Source organism: Micropterus dolomieu, linkage group LG01 (genome assembly GCF_021292245.1).
Source record: "Micropterus dolomieu isolate WLL.071019.BEF.003 ecotype Adirondacks linkage group LG01, ASM2129224v1, whole genome shotgun sequence".
NCBI lineage: Eukaryota > Metazoa > Chordata > Actinopteri > Centrarchiformes > Centrarchidae > Micropterus > Micropterus dolomieu.
The window spans coordinates 29,291,814-29,308,714 of NC_060150.1; the positions used below are offsets into that span (position 1 = coordinate 29,291,814).

General features: G+C 39.4%; 1 protein-coding gene across 2 annotated transcripts in view; it reads left to right on the top strand.

Moving 5' to 3' along the window:
* The window catches only part of olfm3a (olfactomedin 3a), a 54,843-nt gene extending 47,545 nt beyond the window's left edge, over positions 1 to 7,298 (top strand). For both annotated transcript variants that reach the window (XM_046049499.1, XM_046049489.1), the window contains exons 3-6: positions 354 to 509; positions 4,639 to 4,858; positions 5,674 to 5,780; positions 6,108 to 7,298. In XM_046049499.1, coding sequence (XP_045905455.1) covers positions 363 to 509; positions 4,639 to 4,858; positions 5,674 to 5,780; positions 6,108 to 6,785 — 1,152 coding nt within the window. In that variant the 5' untranslated portion in view covers positions 354 to 362 and the 3' untranslated portion in view covers positions 6,786 to 7,298. The remainder of the gene's footprint in view (positions 1 to 353; positions 510 to 4,638; positions 4,859 to 5,673; positions 5,781 to 6,107) is intronic.
* The last annotated feature ends 9,603 nt before the right edge of the window (positions 7,299 to 16,901 follow it).

Genomic DNA, 16,901 nt, shown 5'->3' on the forward strand with positions numbered 1-16,901 from the left:
CAATCTTTATCATTCTTTTGAGGAGTTTAATACTTCAAATACTAGATGTTTTATCATGTGCATTTAACACAGGCACACTGCTGTTAGGCTTTGCCACCTTTGTTCTTTTTCAACAATAGCCTGTTATGTATTCAGGCACACACACAGGTTCACCAGGGACAACCCATCAAAGTGCCTTTCAATTAGTTGCAGTGAAAGGCAGGTAGGAGAGAAGAGTAGACATCAGCTATTCACTTGCTGAGTTAACTACTGTACTATACTCTTCTACACTATATACTGTACTACTAAAGGTCCAACTTGTGCATAATAACCCTGTTTGAGGTGATCATTTATCATGGCCTTCTTTATTCTAGGTACAGAACATGTCTCAGTCCATTGAGGTGCTGAACCTGCGAACTCAGAGGGATTTCCAATACGTCATGAAGATGGAAAACCAGATGAAGGGCCTGAGGACCAAGTTCAGACAGATTGAGGATGACAGGAAATCCATCATCGCCAGAAACTTCCAGGTATTCTACTGCCTCATTTAATCATAGTCTGGTTTAATCAAACATACACTCTATCTTCTCTATTTAATAATTATATATTTACCTGAAATGTTTTAATGCAACATTGATTTCACAAATCACTTACACCGTAAACATGCTTTCAAGCGTAATTCAGCCTTTTTCACAGGACATCAATTGTGGCAATTCTGTAATGTATTTTGCTATTTTATTTCAAAGAAGAGAGGTACAGAAAGACTGGGAGAAAGAGGGGAATGACAGGCCTTGGTCAGTATATTTATTAAGAAATTATATTTACTTAATTATTCAGTAAAACCATATGTTATTATGACTTGGCCACGGACAGATAACATGGAAAATGTAAGCCAAGAGTGTGAAACACTGTCACTGTTTCTGCACCACAGTCCATTATAAACCACACATTCATTCTCTCTGAGATTATGGACCCTTGCCAAAACTGTCCGCCAACAATAGTATCTGCCTCGCGGTCAGATTATGGTGCTTTGATAGCGGCAAAAAATATGAATAAATAAATAATTTATAGCGGTGCTGAAATAGATCTCAGTCATGGCAGCAACAGTTACTCACATAATCACTTCCTCTTTAGTGGTTTTGCCTACAAAATAAAAGCACAAGAAGCTTGTTTACTGCAATGCTGTGTTTGGAGTTGAACTGAGCTTTTACTTTTACGACATTAAAGGAGTCTGTAGCCTGCTTGACACACCTCTGAAAGAGCCGTCAGAGAACGTGATTCCCCTGAATGTCATAAATGTGGATCAAACACCGAAACACAAAGGAAAATGCAATGTGAGAAACATTCACTGCAGAATCCATTTGTTGAAGAGAGAAAAAAAAGGGTGTTCAATCGCACCCGAGGTGGGATTGAACACTGGGTTGCGAGTCCTGCGCCTTACCGACTGAGCTAACCATACAACATGTTGATGCAAGTTAATGTTATGTCTTTTATTCTCATCCACCATCTAATGGTTGAAAATATTGCTCCGATGCAAAACTTACCCCAGCTATATAATATTACTGCCTCTTCTTCTTCTAACGTATGTATTCAACATGATGATGATGAGTGTCTGCACTGCCTGAATTATACCAGAAGTAGAACAAGAAGAATGTAAAACGCGCTCTGTAGCGCTGTTTGTCCTTTTTCAGCTACTGTACAAACATGATGATGCAACGTGACGACGTCCATGGGAGGGGGGACCAGCAGTTATGTAGATATAAATGGCTCATTCTAAGGTAATAAAAATGTAATGGTTTATTATGTAAGGTCTTTACACACCACTGAAAACCTAGTTATGGGTCTTATATTGCATTTCTGTTGATAGATCCTCAGAAATATTACACACTGAACCTTTAAAGGAATAGTTTGATCATTACGGTTATTCATAGAGAGGATCTATACCGCTCTTATGTCTGTATGGCAAATATAAGCCTATAGCTAGCAGCTGGTTATCTTAGCTTAGCATAAATACTGGAAACAGGGGGAAACTGCTAGACTGGCTCTGTCTTGTCATCAACAAGAGTTTGCCAGGCAACAAGTCAAGACTTCAGGAAAGTGTCGTACCACCACCATGGGTGTGGCATTCCACGTTTTGATAGCCATATCCAAAGGGCAAATAGATCCCTTACATTTATTTGGAGTAGGTTGTTGAGAAAACCGATAAGAGCTGATGAGCTCTTATCATAAATTCTTTTTTAGTGTGCAAACCTTTTGTGTGTACATGAAAATAAGAAATATATACATGATGGTATCTTCAGGAGCTATCTAATTCAGAAAGCGCTCACATCTTTGGTTGTTTCAGAGGCTGTTGTGCTACTGCAGTTGCCCTGTGTGGATTGCACAGGACAGCTGGTGTGGGAGTAGGGATGTCTCTGGTGTGGCAAGTTGCATGACACTGAATGAAATGGAAAAACGTGTAGAACAACCATTATAATAACAAGAACATCAGAAATAAAACCATGGTTTAAAAAAAGGGTGACCACCAAATATGAGTATTACATGAATTTTGTCATTGGAATAGGAATATAGACATATAGGCCTATGTGTTAGGAAATTGCTGCATTTTAGTTGACCTGGTAAATAACAAAAGATAAATTTATGTTTTTTTCACAATCTGAAAGGGTTTTTAAATAAATGCATGGATGGATGGATGAAAGCAGAAATGAATGGTTCATTGCTTCATTGTTGGTTATGCTTGTTTTCTTATGATCAGTGAGTAGCAAAGTACAAATACTTTGTTACTGTACTTAAGTAGTTTTTTTCCGTATCTGTACTTATGTATTTGCAACTTTTTACTTTCAAATAGCTACGTTTCTAAGCCAAGTATTGACGTTTTCCTCTGTTACATTCTGCACGAGACCTCGTTACATTGTTATTAGCATGCAGCGCACTTGAGTGGAGCAGCATTGAAAAACAAATGTTAAACTGATAAAGCCGATTCTGCGGGAATCAACGTCGCCCAGCTGATGCGACACCGGCATACACAGTGATAATAATAATGAAGTCACACTCACGCAGAGCTGGACGGCCCCACTTCACTCTCTCGTCAAAGGTAAAAGCGAGTATTAATGTTGACAACTATGATGAGAGGATGAAGAGGGACTATCCTTCTAGGCACGATAAGAGAAAAAACTCAATGAGAGTGAAGTGCGGGAACAGCAGTCAGGTAAAGTTGTTCTCCTCTCAGAGCCCGATGTCAACAGATAACAGAAAAAGTTAAGTTAATGTGCAGCTGCTGTAAATCTCTCTGTCTGCCTGTCTATCCTGCTAACCAGCTGAGCAGCGCATCTCTTGTTTGTCTGTGTCTTGGTTGCTTGCCAGACTGTGACTGAACAATGTTGAGTGAAATACAACTTTTTATTACGTTTGATAAGCGCCGCAGGCCTTTGTTTTTATAAACTGTAAGAATTCTGCGTTGCGCATGGAAATGCGTTCATATGCGCGTGCACGAAAGTAAACTCGCACATTCCAGCAAGAAACATGTGTGGGACCAGTCCAGACAGGATGTGACGGCCCTCCTCATTTACAAACAAGACAGTGGATTCACATTGAGCATTAAAATGCTGATTAGAGGGACAGACTGGGCAGTATGGATGCACATCTCAGTAAATAAGCATCACATATTCAGTCATTTTATAAATAGTGTTTTGTAGTTGAAAATGTATTGAATGAAACTTGGGCCTGATGCAGCTGATACCGTTAATATATAGGAAATATCTATAATTTATAGGGGCTATGCTGAAGTTTCTCAGTAGAGTAGCTGTGGGATCATCAGCCAGTACTAGTACAACTGATTCACATCCAGCATCAGCCAGTACAAGCACAGACCCAGTCCAGGCGTCTTAAGCAGGTCACACAGACGCAGGTGAAATACAGGCAGCCTCAGCCAGTACCAGCACAGCCAGAGATGTATAGCCAGCATCAGATACAAGCAGATCAGACCCTAATAGAATAGTTGCTGCTTCACCAAATGATACTACCACAACAGTATCGCAGGCTAATCCCCCCACAGTATAGGAAATATCCACTTGTCCTTTTCCTTATTGCAATTCGATATAACTTACACTGCTGTATTCAAACCTGTCTTGGGTGAATTTAAAAAGATTGATTGCTTTTTGTAAGATCAATAGATTTGAATGTGTAGTACTTTTTACTTTTCATTACTTAAGTATTTTTAAAACCAGGTACTTTTTTACTTTTACTCAAGTAGGTTTATACTGGATGACTTTTACTTTTACTTGAGTAATGTTTTTCATGTGGTATCTGTACTTTTACTTAAGTATGAAAATTGAGTACTTCTTCCACCACTGCTTATGATGAATAATACGACTAGTATTATTTAATTACTGTCTCTTGAGACTGCATGTGACAACATCTGATCATGGAGTAGTAGAGCAAAAAGGGATTTGTGTATAATTCCTTCAGCAGTTAGTGGTCAAGCCTCCCAGTACATATGTGCATTCTTTTGATAACAAATACTTAACATGTACTGAAGGATGCTTTTGCTCATCTGTCAAACAAACTGTAGTTCTATTTGTCCCTGACCATCACACCTATCCACATTCTTCCACCTCTCTCTGTTTTCCATTTCTGCTGCTGTCATTGTCACTTCTGCAGGAGCTTAAAGACAAGATGGATGAACTGAAGCCATTGATCCCCGTGCTGGAGCAGTACAAGATGGATGCTGCGCTCATCTCCCAGTTCAAGGAGGAGATCAGGAACCTGTCGGCAGTGCTGACAGGGATCCAGGAGGAGCTTGGGGCCTATGACTACGATGAGCTCTATCAGCGAGTGCTGCGACTGGACAGCAGGCTGCGTAGCTGTATGGGAAAACTAAGTTAGTGGCATTGCAATAGCATTTGCATGATCTCATAAATTGTCACCGCCATGTCACTGTCATAGCAAGAGTTTTTTTGAACTCATTGTATACTGTTGTTTTGCTGCTGCTAAAGAAAATAACCACAGGGGAACTTCAGGTACAGAATTAAATAATACACATTATAGCCTGACTTTCTTGTTGTTTTGAAGTATACAACCACAAACAAGTGTGGTCTGTATTTATTAAAAGGTACCTAGATATGTCACGTTACTTTTAGAAGTAGTTCAGTTGCTGTAATGTTTTTTTTATTGTTGTTTTTCCATTGTGTTTTTACCTTGATCTCATGCCAGTGAAGAAGAGAAGCAATTTGTTTCTATTTTTGTGGACTGTTTGGTGTATTAACAGCCTTTAATTCCAAACTCTTTTAAAGAAGGCTTCTGAAAGTAACATACAGTAACTAATTTCCTCATAATGGGCAGAAAAGAGGGCTGTTTGTGGATTTAATATCTGCAACTACAGCATCCACTAATTCTACAAGGCTAGTCATTAGTCAAGTATTTTCTTTACAGTGGCTAAATAAGACTACACATTGAAGACAACATTAAGAAAAAACATATTAATATGTTGAGAAAGCTGAGTTGCCTTTAGCTACAAACAGCAGTTGCACCATTATGCTTCAAGTTAAATAAAGCAGCTCGCTGCCAGCGCTTCTTATCTTAGTATGCACAGAGGGCACACTCTCTGGTGGCACAGGCATGAAATTGGCTTGAGAAATCTAGTTAGAGACAAAAACCACTACAGCACATCTTATCGCTGCATTTCTTTATTAACAGCGTGTGGGAAATTAATGAAAATCACTGGACCTGCTACAATAAAGACATCTGGAACCCGGTTTGGGGCATGGATGACTGATCCTCTAGCATCAACCAGAAACAACAGGGTGAGTTATGCAAGCAAGGGGGTGCTTTCTAAGGGCTGTGCAATGTATACAGTATACTATCTGTGTTGTGTTTTCAGAGTAGGCTGAATATCACAACAGCTGAAGACAGGACCAACTGTTATCATAGAGTGGGTTTTGATTTTAGTCATTCTAATTTAGTTGATGTTTCTGGATTTCAGATTTTTTAACTGCGTTGTTTTTTTGTAGAATCCTATAAATTCTTTTAAAAAGAGGTTGGAAGTTTATTTTGATGTTTGACATGTTTATTACACTGTATCAGAGATCAGCTGTTAACACTACACAATCTCTTCATCCTCTCTGATGTAGGTCTGGTATATGGACAGTTACACCAACAGCAAGATTGTGCGTGAGTACAAGACAATAGAAGACTTCGTAGCAGGAGTGGTTTCCCGAACCTACAGCCTCCCATTTAAATGGGAGGGAACCAATCACATGGTCTACAATGGGTCGCTTTATTACAACAAGTACCAAAGCAACATTATTGTCAAGTACAGCTTCGAGACAGGCAGTGTGCTGGCCCAGCGAGCTTTGGAGTTCGCTGGCTTCCACAACATGTACCCATACACATGGGGCGGATACTCCGACATCGATGTCATGGCTGACGAACTGGGAATGTGGGTTGTGTACGCGACCAATCAAAATGCTGGAAATGTCGTTATCTCCCAGATTGACCCTGACACCCTGCAGGTCCTGAAGACTTGGAACACCGAATACTCCAAAAGGAATGCAGGTGAATCATTCATGATCTGTGGGACGCTCTATATCACTAACTCTCACCTGTCTGGAGCAAAGGTTTACTACGCTTACTCTACGAAGACTTCATCTTATGAATACATAGACATTCCTTTCCACAATCAGTACTTTCATATCTCAATGCTTGACTACAACGCCAGAGAGAGAGCACTGTATGCCTGGAACAATGGACACCAGGTAATATTTAATGTCACCCTCTTCCATGTCATAAAAACTGATGATGACTCTTAAACATGATACTTTTCCAACCACAACTAAAGCACCATCATTTGTGATACAAGGACCTCCTAATTAACCATGTATTTTGTCAAAAATGGACTACGGTGTCTTTCACTTGCCACTACTTGAACTTTTCTAATTTCTGGCTCTGGATTCTTGGCTGAGCTAAGCATGAACACCAATGACTTGATACCTTACTGGAAAAATGTCATACATTTTTTACACTTTTCCATTTCTGCTGATCAGACTGGTATGCCTTATTTGCTATGTGTTGCGTTTGCCAGCCAAAGACTCTTGATAACTTTTGCATGAATGTCCACATTTTGTCTGCAGTGATTTGATATATTACTGTGTTTTGTTGCAAATCTGTTACAGTGTTTGCATTTTTGTCTATTATATTAAGTCTATTCAAAAGTATGTAAATCTTTAAAGGCAACCTCTCCTGCATATTTGCTACCATGTAAAGCTAGCTGATTATAATATGTAGTAACCATTCTTTTAAAGATGGGCCTGTAAAATATTGCTGTTAAGTATGTCTCTGTGGAAAAAGAACATTTGTATTTTTTATAAAACAAAACCATAGGAAAATATCTGTGCATTTTCATTGAAATTAAAATATTGTACATTTCATTAAAATGGTTTTGGCTGGTAAAATTAATTTCTGCCGTGATTCAGGAGAATCAGTTCTCTGGCGGCCATTCTATGATTTCATAAAATGCAGGAAACCATGCATTGTATGAAACGGCAGCATCATTAGCGGTATGCAACAGGTGTGTTCCCTTTTCATAGAGCTTTTTATGAAATGATGTGGAAACATGTCTGGTAAATAGGATAATTTCATCACCTCTGCCTTCTAGGGATGGGAGGAAAACCTGACGACGTGGCCTCAGTAACAAACTGATTTAGCGCTAGCTAAAATGTTTTGCAGTTCAGGGACAACTTGCATTATTTGGATGCACCAACAAACAAACTAAACTAAATTTGTGGCTTACACAACAGTGTGCCGAACATAAACTGAAAATGAAAAAACTTTGGTTCTCTAGTACAGTTTCCATTGCCTACCAAAAGATGACAAATCATAAAGACCTAAGAGAAGGTTGTGTCCCGTCACCTTTAACAGAATGCGCCCTAACCTTGTTACAATAGTAATTGAGTAATGATAAACTGTAGACATTTTCATCTACCATATATTTCCCAAAAAGAAAGACGCCTGTCCAGGTTTACAGTGCCTGATGGTGAGATGCGTATATGTCACAGTTAGGTCAATCATTTTTATGGGTAAACAGCCACGTTTTCATGCACTTAGAATGAAACATGCCTGAGGCAAAGTACATTTGCATGCACGCTCATAAACAAACACAGACACACGGAAGGGGGCTGTAATCTGCTAATTTCATCAGCCTTTATCAGCAGGCCTCTGAAACAATGACCTTTCATTTAAATGAACCAGAAAGTTAGACTTTCACTAACAAAAGCCGCAAGTTAAGTAATTATAGGAGATTTAAAACAATGTCTAGAGACTAAAGGTTATGTATTACCATGGTAATACCTGCAATAAAAACACAGCTTTGTAATTATCTATCTAACTTCTGTGGGTGGACAGCACAGATGTATATGTGACTTAATATAAATAACTCAGTGTCTATGGGTTTAACAATATCAGCTGACTGTGTCAAGCCCTCACTGCTGTCCTCCCTCATTTATTGATTTCCCATCTAAGGTTCAAGTCTGCAAGTGACACTCAGGAAAAGCACATGCATCCCCGCTGTATCCCAAACTCCACCAAAAAAACAACTATAAAAAAAGAGCAAAAATTTCATCGACCTTTATTACATCAACAAATGGCTTTTGTCTTCCCATTCTTTCTTCCTGTACACAGCACATGGCTGTTTGGGTGGCTGGGCACTTATTCATAGAGATAAGAGCATCCAATCAAAGTCTGCATGTTTGGCCATACATATCTTTATCTGTGCTCAGCGGCTGTCACAGGATACACAGCGCAGGCTGGATATGCTCCAGTGGTTGCTATATCAGACTGAATCAGAACAGGCCTGCATTGGCTTCAGGCAATTGTACTTGCCTGTAATGTGTTTTTGATTGGGCTCATTTGGATTCTTTTAGGGTCAAAACCTGAGAAGTGTACAAAGGAGCTTTGCTAGTTATTCTGCCGTTTCTAATTATAGCAAAAGCAAATTTGAATTTCTGACAAACAAGTGATCAAATTTCAGAATAAAAATGAAGGCTATAGATCATATGATGTAATGCAAGCATGTGTGTGTCTAAGTGTGGTCAGGGCTGACCCTTGGAAACTAAGAACAACCCCAAAACTATTGTTAGGATTGGGTGATGGTCTTGCCAGAACTGGGACAATTAAGGCAGCACATATTAGAAGAGTAAAAGCTATACTCTTTAATTTGACTGATAAAAACTATGGGGGATGTTTTTATAGGCTTTCTGTTTAATAGTCAAGATAAGAGTCTGTTACTCTGGTTGGCTCTCATGTCACACATGAGATCACAGATACTAAAGTTGTACATTTTGATCTGCATGTTTGCTAGTGTGTTGACTGACTACTCTGTAATGCAGTGTTCATTGGCAACCTCGTCTCCAGCTCAGCCACCCTTTTTAAAATGGCCAAACATGGTGCTTTATGTAACCATTACACCATTAGAAATTCCTATTTGTTATTTGATTAGAGAGGATGGGACGGGTTTATAAAAAGCACTTCTCATTACAAATATCTGTCACAAATTTCAATGTATTCACATAACACACATGCAGCACGTGTACAGCACATTAGTTTCACATGTCACTCTTTGCAAATCTGCGGATTTAGTAATCCTTCAACATACTACATTCACACATTTTCTCACAGTAAATGACTCATTTATTTGTTGCTCCCTCATCGTTGTGTGAAAGGATTCATGGATTCCTAATCGAATGCATTCTGTACCATAACGGTGCCTTCTGGTGTATTTTAGCAGAGAGGATCAACTGGGATTTTTCTGCGGTTCCTTTTCATTGATCCAGAGGTGGCTTTGAAGGGCTGCTGCACACTGTTCCATTTCAGCTAAATTAATGGAAGTTCCCAAGAAAAGTCATTTTGTTCACATGCTGTAATGACTAGGTGGTACCTGTCAATAATCTGACTGAGCTCATAATTGATTTCAAACTCACCTCATCTGGGATTAGGACTACAAACCAGGATTCCTGTAAAATTCTCCCTTCAATTCCCTGTAAAAAACAAACCAAAAAAAGTACCATGAAGGGCTTCTGCTCAGACTCTGTTTTCGGCATGCCTCTGTTTTCTGTGTCATCTGCCCAGATTTGATTGCTCAGGGCCTTATGATGCGTGCCAATTCCCTCAGAAGCTGGGAAGCTAATATGAGGATGTGACGCACTTTTATGAGACAGTAATTTCCTTGAAGCCAAGGAAAGGTGGCAGGAAACACCTGCCAAAAGTTTACGTTCACATAACGAAACTTAACTTCTATCATAGCTGACACATCAACAGAAGAAGTTCCTCTGATAACTTCTGACTGTATTGTGAAATCCCACCACTCATCTCCCCAAAGCCCTAATGTAATATTTTATCAGATTAGGGCTATTTATGAGAGACATCCACAGCCACTTCGGCAAAGTGAGAGTTTACAGTCCAAATCAAATGCAAATTTTTGTCTTGTGGATAGCTCACTCTCAGTCTCTCGGTCTCTTCCTGTCTCTCTATTGTGTGAGTTTCATCAGCATGAAAAAAAGGCTGTAGAATTACCCAGCATGGGAGTAATGACGTCACAGCCTTGTCAGCCACTGTAGTAGATAATTATTGTGTCACCCAGGTAAAAGTAGTGTCTACAAATTTGACATGTCTTGACATGCCATGATGGAGCAAGAATATTATCTGTCACTGAAAGAGAAGGAGTTGAATGCAAAACAAGAACAATTGCTTACATCCCAGCATGTCCTCACAAGAAAAATGACCAGTTTATTTTTTCAGAACCTTATTATGACCTTATGTTGTCAGTGACCTCCAGTGGCTGTATGACTGTAGTAAAGTTTCAACAACAGTCCACATAAGGATGTGGATGCGGTGGTAGGATGGGTCCCAGGACTTTCACTTTCAGGAGTATGGTGTTTAAGTCCTATGTGAAACTAAGTAAATGTTGAGTTATGTTGAGTTACTTAGGTCTGGTTGCCTGTGCTGGACTGTTATGGGAACTGCTTGCATGTGTCGTTTTGGGAGGCATTGACAACCTAAACTATTATACATTGATTGTCTGCAAGTATTTTCCATTGGGATGTTTTGTTACCCTGCTACAAGAAAGGCCAAAAGTGCACTAAAATGGTTGTGGCTCAGGAGATAGAGCGGGTCGTCCACTTTTCAGAAGGCCAGTGGTTTGATCCCCAGCTCCTGTAGTCTGTGTTGAAGTGTCCTTGAGCAAGATACTGAACTATAAATTGCTCATGATGGCCGTGCCATGAGTGTGCGTGAATGTTAGTTCCATTCGGATGTGCAGTTGGCACCTTGCATGACAGCCATTAGTGTGTGAATGGGTGATTGTGACATACACTGTAAAACGCTTTGACTGGTTGGAAGACTATAAAGTCTGTATGTACAGCCCATTTGCATTTATATCAATAGCTGATTAAAACTTTCCCAGCTGTCAGAATCACTCACTCCTGAGCACACTTTCTGTACAAATCCTTACATTACATTCACATTTCCACTATCAGTTATGGTGTCGTTGGCTTCACTTAGAAACTCGTATTTCTAGAATTCAGACAACCTGTACAAAAGGTGAAACTCACTAACTACCCTTGGTGATTTAATTTTAAGGATTATATTCTCCGCTGACAGAAATAAAGAGCATTGTTCTTGTATTGCAGTTTAAATCTAACGTAAACATTATACCATATTATAATGCTGTATTATGAATAGAAAGGGGAAAAATATTGGATCAGACTTCTTGTGTTGTAGTCAAGACTGCCCAAACTGAGACCAAGTCAAGACCAAGACCAGAGTTTATCGAGACCGAGACAAGACCGAGACTTTTAGGGGCTGAGACCAAGTCGAGACCAAGACAGAGGGAGGGCAAGACTGAGTCAAGACCAAGACCAGTGTCAGTCCACATTACACACAACATTATATGCGGAACGAGATCATAGGTACTTCTCAAATTGATGCTTACCATCGTGAGTAGGGGTGACAGTCGTTAATGGCAGCAGAGGGTTAGTGGTTGCATTTGAAGCTTTACATCCAATCAAAGGTACGATGTTAACAAATAAATCAGACAATGCAAAAGAAATTAATTGATATTCCCAAAGTTATGGTCTTGACTGGTCTTGAAATAAAATCTCGACACGGAGACAAGAACGAGTCCAAATGCGGTCAAGTCCGAGACGAGACCAAGACCATCAAAAAGTGGTCTTAAGACCAGTCTCGAGACAAAAGAGAGACCAATCTTGAGTACTACAAAACTACAGACTTTTGTTTCGTACGAGATCCCTGTTTGGCTATATAGAATACATCGTAACAGTATGCTCCTTTTAACAGGATGGGTGTGTTCGCAAAATGCTATCTCAGTTGCCTAAACTCTGATATAATAGGATACGCTTGTACATAGTTTGGAAATACTATGTACTAAGCTTTCTAACGTAGCTAGAATTGGAGAAAAAAAAGTGTGGACTGGGATGCCAGTTAGCTCACTTGATAGAGCACACACACCATGTACAAGGCTGAGTCCTTATTGCAGCAGCTTAGACTCCGGCCTGTGGCTCTTTGCTGCATGTTAGCCCCTCTCTCTCTCTGACATTTCCTTTCTATCTTCTACTGTTCCTATCACACAAAGGCAAAAGTCCCAAAAAAAATACCTGACTGATCTTTTCCAATTGTAACATTTAGTAGCCAACACCTACAGAGAACCACCAGCCAGCTTACTGTGTCCTCTTCAAAAGTACTGCAAAAGTTACCAATGACAATTCTAGCTGTGACACAAAAATAAGACGGTAACGTAGTCCAGTCAATGCAACAAGCAAATAGCATGGGGGGAGAGATAGTTGTCTCCAAAACAAACAGCTAATTTCTTAAGCAAAATGCAAATCCTCCTTACAAATAATTATCATCACACCAGCGGTGTGTGCACTTCAGCAGAATATGAGTGCATGACAGCCACCCCTCCTAACACACAAAACCACCAAATTTTAATAAGCCTATTCATTACACACACACACGCCAGCACACACACAGCCAACATTTGATTTCCCAAATAAAAGTATCAGACACAACAGTGCCACAGACAGAAAAATCTAAATAAAACTTTTTTTTCATAAAATAAAATAATAGGCCCTGGTACCCTTGTGGTGAATGCATGTGCACCGCATAGCCAACGTATACTCTGGGTATGTCAACCGATGAGAACTGCAATGAAAGATAAACATGAGTTTTGTAGGGACAGGTGTCTCCTGTAGGGACTGATGGGAGCCTTCGCAGGACTTGCCCTCAGTGTGTGCCTTTTTTGCTCTGCCAGTGCAGATTATTTTCTCTTTTTTTCTATTTTCTCTCAATATGCTGTGCATAGTATCTGTCTCTCATAGTCTTTGAGAATTCTATGATGGAGAAGGGATGTCCAGCTGCACTGTGGCGGTCATGGTGGGGTGGGTCCAATGAGGTTTAGGAAGGGGTGGGAGATACCAAGTTTAAAAGTCTTTATTGAGAATCATATGGTAACTATCCTCAGAGAAAGCATTTATCAAAATCCCTTAATTATCTAATGAGTCAAGTCCTCGAAAGACACAACAAAGTTTATGTTGGCCTTGAAAGTACAGCCACAAGGTTGCAGGAGATGATTTTGTTGACTCTTATTTTATTATCTTTTATTCTGCCAATTAAATGATCCAGCTTGTTTTGAATCCCTACCAGCCAAGTATAGCTGAATGCCATTAATCTTTCAGGCACATTTGGTTCTGGATGTAAAGTGCCATTTAAAAAGCTCACTCAATGCAAAAGTGCAGCCTTTGAAATCACATTTAAAGTAAAAATGAATGCAGCAACATGTACTTGAAAGGTAATGTGGGACTCTATTAGGACCCTTTGCAATAAACAACTAGAAGAAATAAAGCAACAAGGTGGGACGGATGTTTTTACATTTCATCATTTACTTCCCTATGCTCCAAGAAAAGAGAAGATATCCATGTGAGATTCAGCCTCTCCAAAACAAAAGTAATTGAAACCTTGTATGAGCCCAGGGTTCCATTTTCATTTCATGTTGCAAAGTCTAGGTCTTGTGCTGATTTCCATATAAATGATAGACAAGCTTTGTTCTTTGCTTTTGTGGTTGGCCAAAACAGCGTTTGGCACTGTTATCGAAATTTTCCCTGGCACATCCCATGTACCTCAAGGGTTGAACTTATCAAGTGATTTTCTCTGCTTGCATTGATGGGGAGTCAAGAAAGCTCTAAGACTTGAAATGACCTGTGGAAATAACTTGAAGGAATGCTCTGAGGCTCTGTAAAATAACTCTGTTTTAAGTTTTTGTTAAAGTGGCTTGCATAAAAACAACTGTCAACATGACATAGAATTACATGTTAGATAACACAGCTGCTGAAAATCAGTCACTCTCCAAAAAGTATGAATGCCATATCACTGTCATTATGAAGATGCCCAGTGAGTGCTGGTGGTCTAACTGCTTTGGAGCCATCCACCTGCTGTGAGAGCCTGTCCCTCAGCCTACATCAATTAACTCTCAGACCAGCCCGGAATGGAAAAAAGTGTGTTTACCTGGCTCGTTATTACTACTGTCGACAGAAAACAAGAGTTTCTGATAGCCTGACATGTGTAAACACAACAGATGCTACATGTATAATACACTCACGCAAGAGCAAACACAGGCTTTTTTTTGTGCTTGCTGGACGGGCCATGCAATAAACAGACGCCTGTTTATCAGCTATTTCTAGCAGCTACATTACGGTAAATGTGTATATATGTATATATATATATATATATATATATAGTTTTATATGGGGCACATTTTTAAGTCACTGCAGTATTTAAACACCATTTGATTTGGTGAGAATTTACTGTACAAACCCTATCCTCATTTCTTACTGATTTTCCATTTTCTTTCCTTTTCTTCCATTTGAAATTTACAAAAAAACACAGAAAAGACACTTTTTACATGATAGCAACATTAAAATTTTTGTGTCCGCTTCATAGAGCACTCAATACCCAGAGTAGCTCAACATTTACTGCTTAACTTGCAAACAAGAACAAACTAAACACTGGCGCGAAAGGAAAAGGGACACAACACACTGTTGCAGTAAGCAAGGTTTAAAGATAAAGACTTTGTGTAGAAAAAATTCCTTGTTAGAAATTCTTAAAATAGCATTTTATGTCATTGAAAAATTCAGAATGTATGAATGTTGTTTTTTCTGCTGAAGCCTCCATGTGCACCAGCACAGGCTCCAGTGAACAAGATGTTTAACTGCTACTGAACAGGGTGATTGATCATGCTAAAAACATGGAACTTGTAGGGGTGTTGTTGTCAATTATTAAGCTCAGTTTGTCTTTGTTCTCTTTCATAATCCAAATATTTCACCTTCATTGCATCACTTGTTCGATCTTCTTTGGTGTTTCCCTGGAATACAGATTGACAAATATTAATCTGACTGTCCAAAGTAATAACATGAATTCATAATTCCTCTGTTGTCATGTTGTGTTGCCTGTCTAATCTACAAACCACATTGCCAATGCTCTTTTATTAGCTGTTGTGACCTCGCCTGTTGTTGCCCTGATCAGGTGATGAATGGCTTTCTGTTAGTAGCACAGCAAAATATACTGTAGGTGAAAGGATGCACTTCACACCAGAGCCAAAAGAGGGAAATTGACAAATTAACAAAAACAGCTATCACACAAATCACAGCAACCACGTGCAGCATCATCCTTGCTTAATGCGACAGAGGCATTTATCGATGCTTTTTTCATTTGCCTTTACAGAAGAATGTTTCATTTATGACGCTGATTGCCTGCTTCATCTGCTGTTCTTTTCTGTTTCAGCATGATATTGTTCTTTTAACAGTGTGAATCAAAGTAATTAGTATGGCTGAAGAGTGAATCACTTGTGTACACAAAGCCATCTGAGTGCCTCTGTGTAAAAACAGAAGAACTGGGAGGCTTGCTGAATCATTTAGGCCCCAGCTTAAAGAAATTTGAAAGAAGACAGCGCTTAATGAGATGTAGGGATTCAGCGGTCATGGCATTATTTTACTACTATTCCAGCCCATAAAAAATGAGCAGCTGTCATTGCCAACATTGATTTATTCCCATAGGTGTGCATTAGTTTCAGAGCCGGTGCTTTTTCATGGCAAGCTGCCAGAGATTAACTACAGCACATCAATATGCTCCGTAAAGAGACATACTCATTGGATTTCTTCTTACTTTGCTGTCTCAGCTATGACTCTGCTTCTGTTACATTTGTGTCTATTGCATTTATGGAAGGGTAAGCCTGCAGTCAATGTCACTGTTACTTACTATAGCTTAACATTGTCTGTCACAGAGTTGAAACTTCATCTGTAGAGCCGCTTCCAGACAGAATTACCGGGGAAGACAGACAGGGTGACAGAATTTGGAAGATTTCAGTCTTTTATTTTATTCAGTGGTGTGGATTTTCTGTGTGTGGGTGTGTGTGTGTGTGTGTGTGTGTGTGTGTGTGTGTGTGTGGCACAGGTTAGTCATACTGCAGTTGAATCATTATACATTCAAAGATAATTTTTTGGTAAAATGCCAAGCTCAGGGGTTCAACTTTAACTCTCGGATCAAATCAGCACTTGAATTGTGTGTCAGGGGCCTTTTAAAATGCTTTTGCACAATACACCTAGAAAAATTTTATTAGAACAGAACATTGAATTGAATTATTGAAATAAATAAATGCACAACAATAATAGCATACGTTATTAGCTGCCTTATGAAAGCCAGACCAGAATTACCCTTTAATGAGCACATGGTGATGGTGACTATTGGAAAATGTGAAGACGTTTTCCCAACTCTTCAACGCCGCTCATTCTGCATGTACAGTAGGTTTTGTTACAATGAAGGACTTGTCTTCACCTTGGTTCCAAAAGTGTATTGCTGGAATT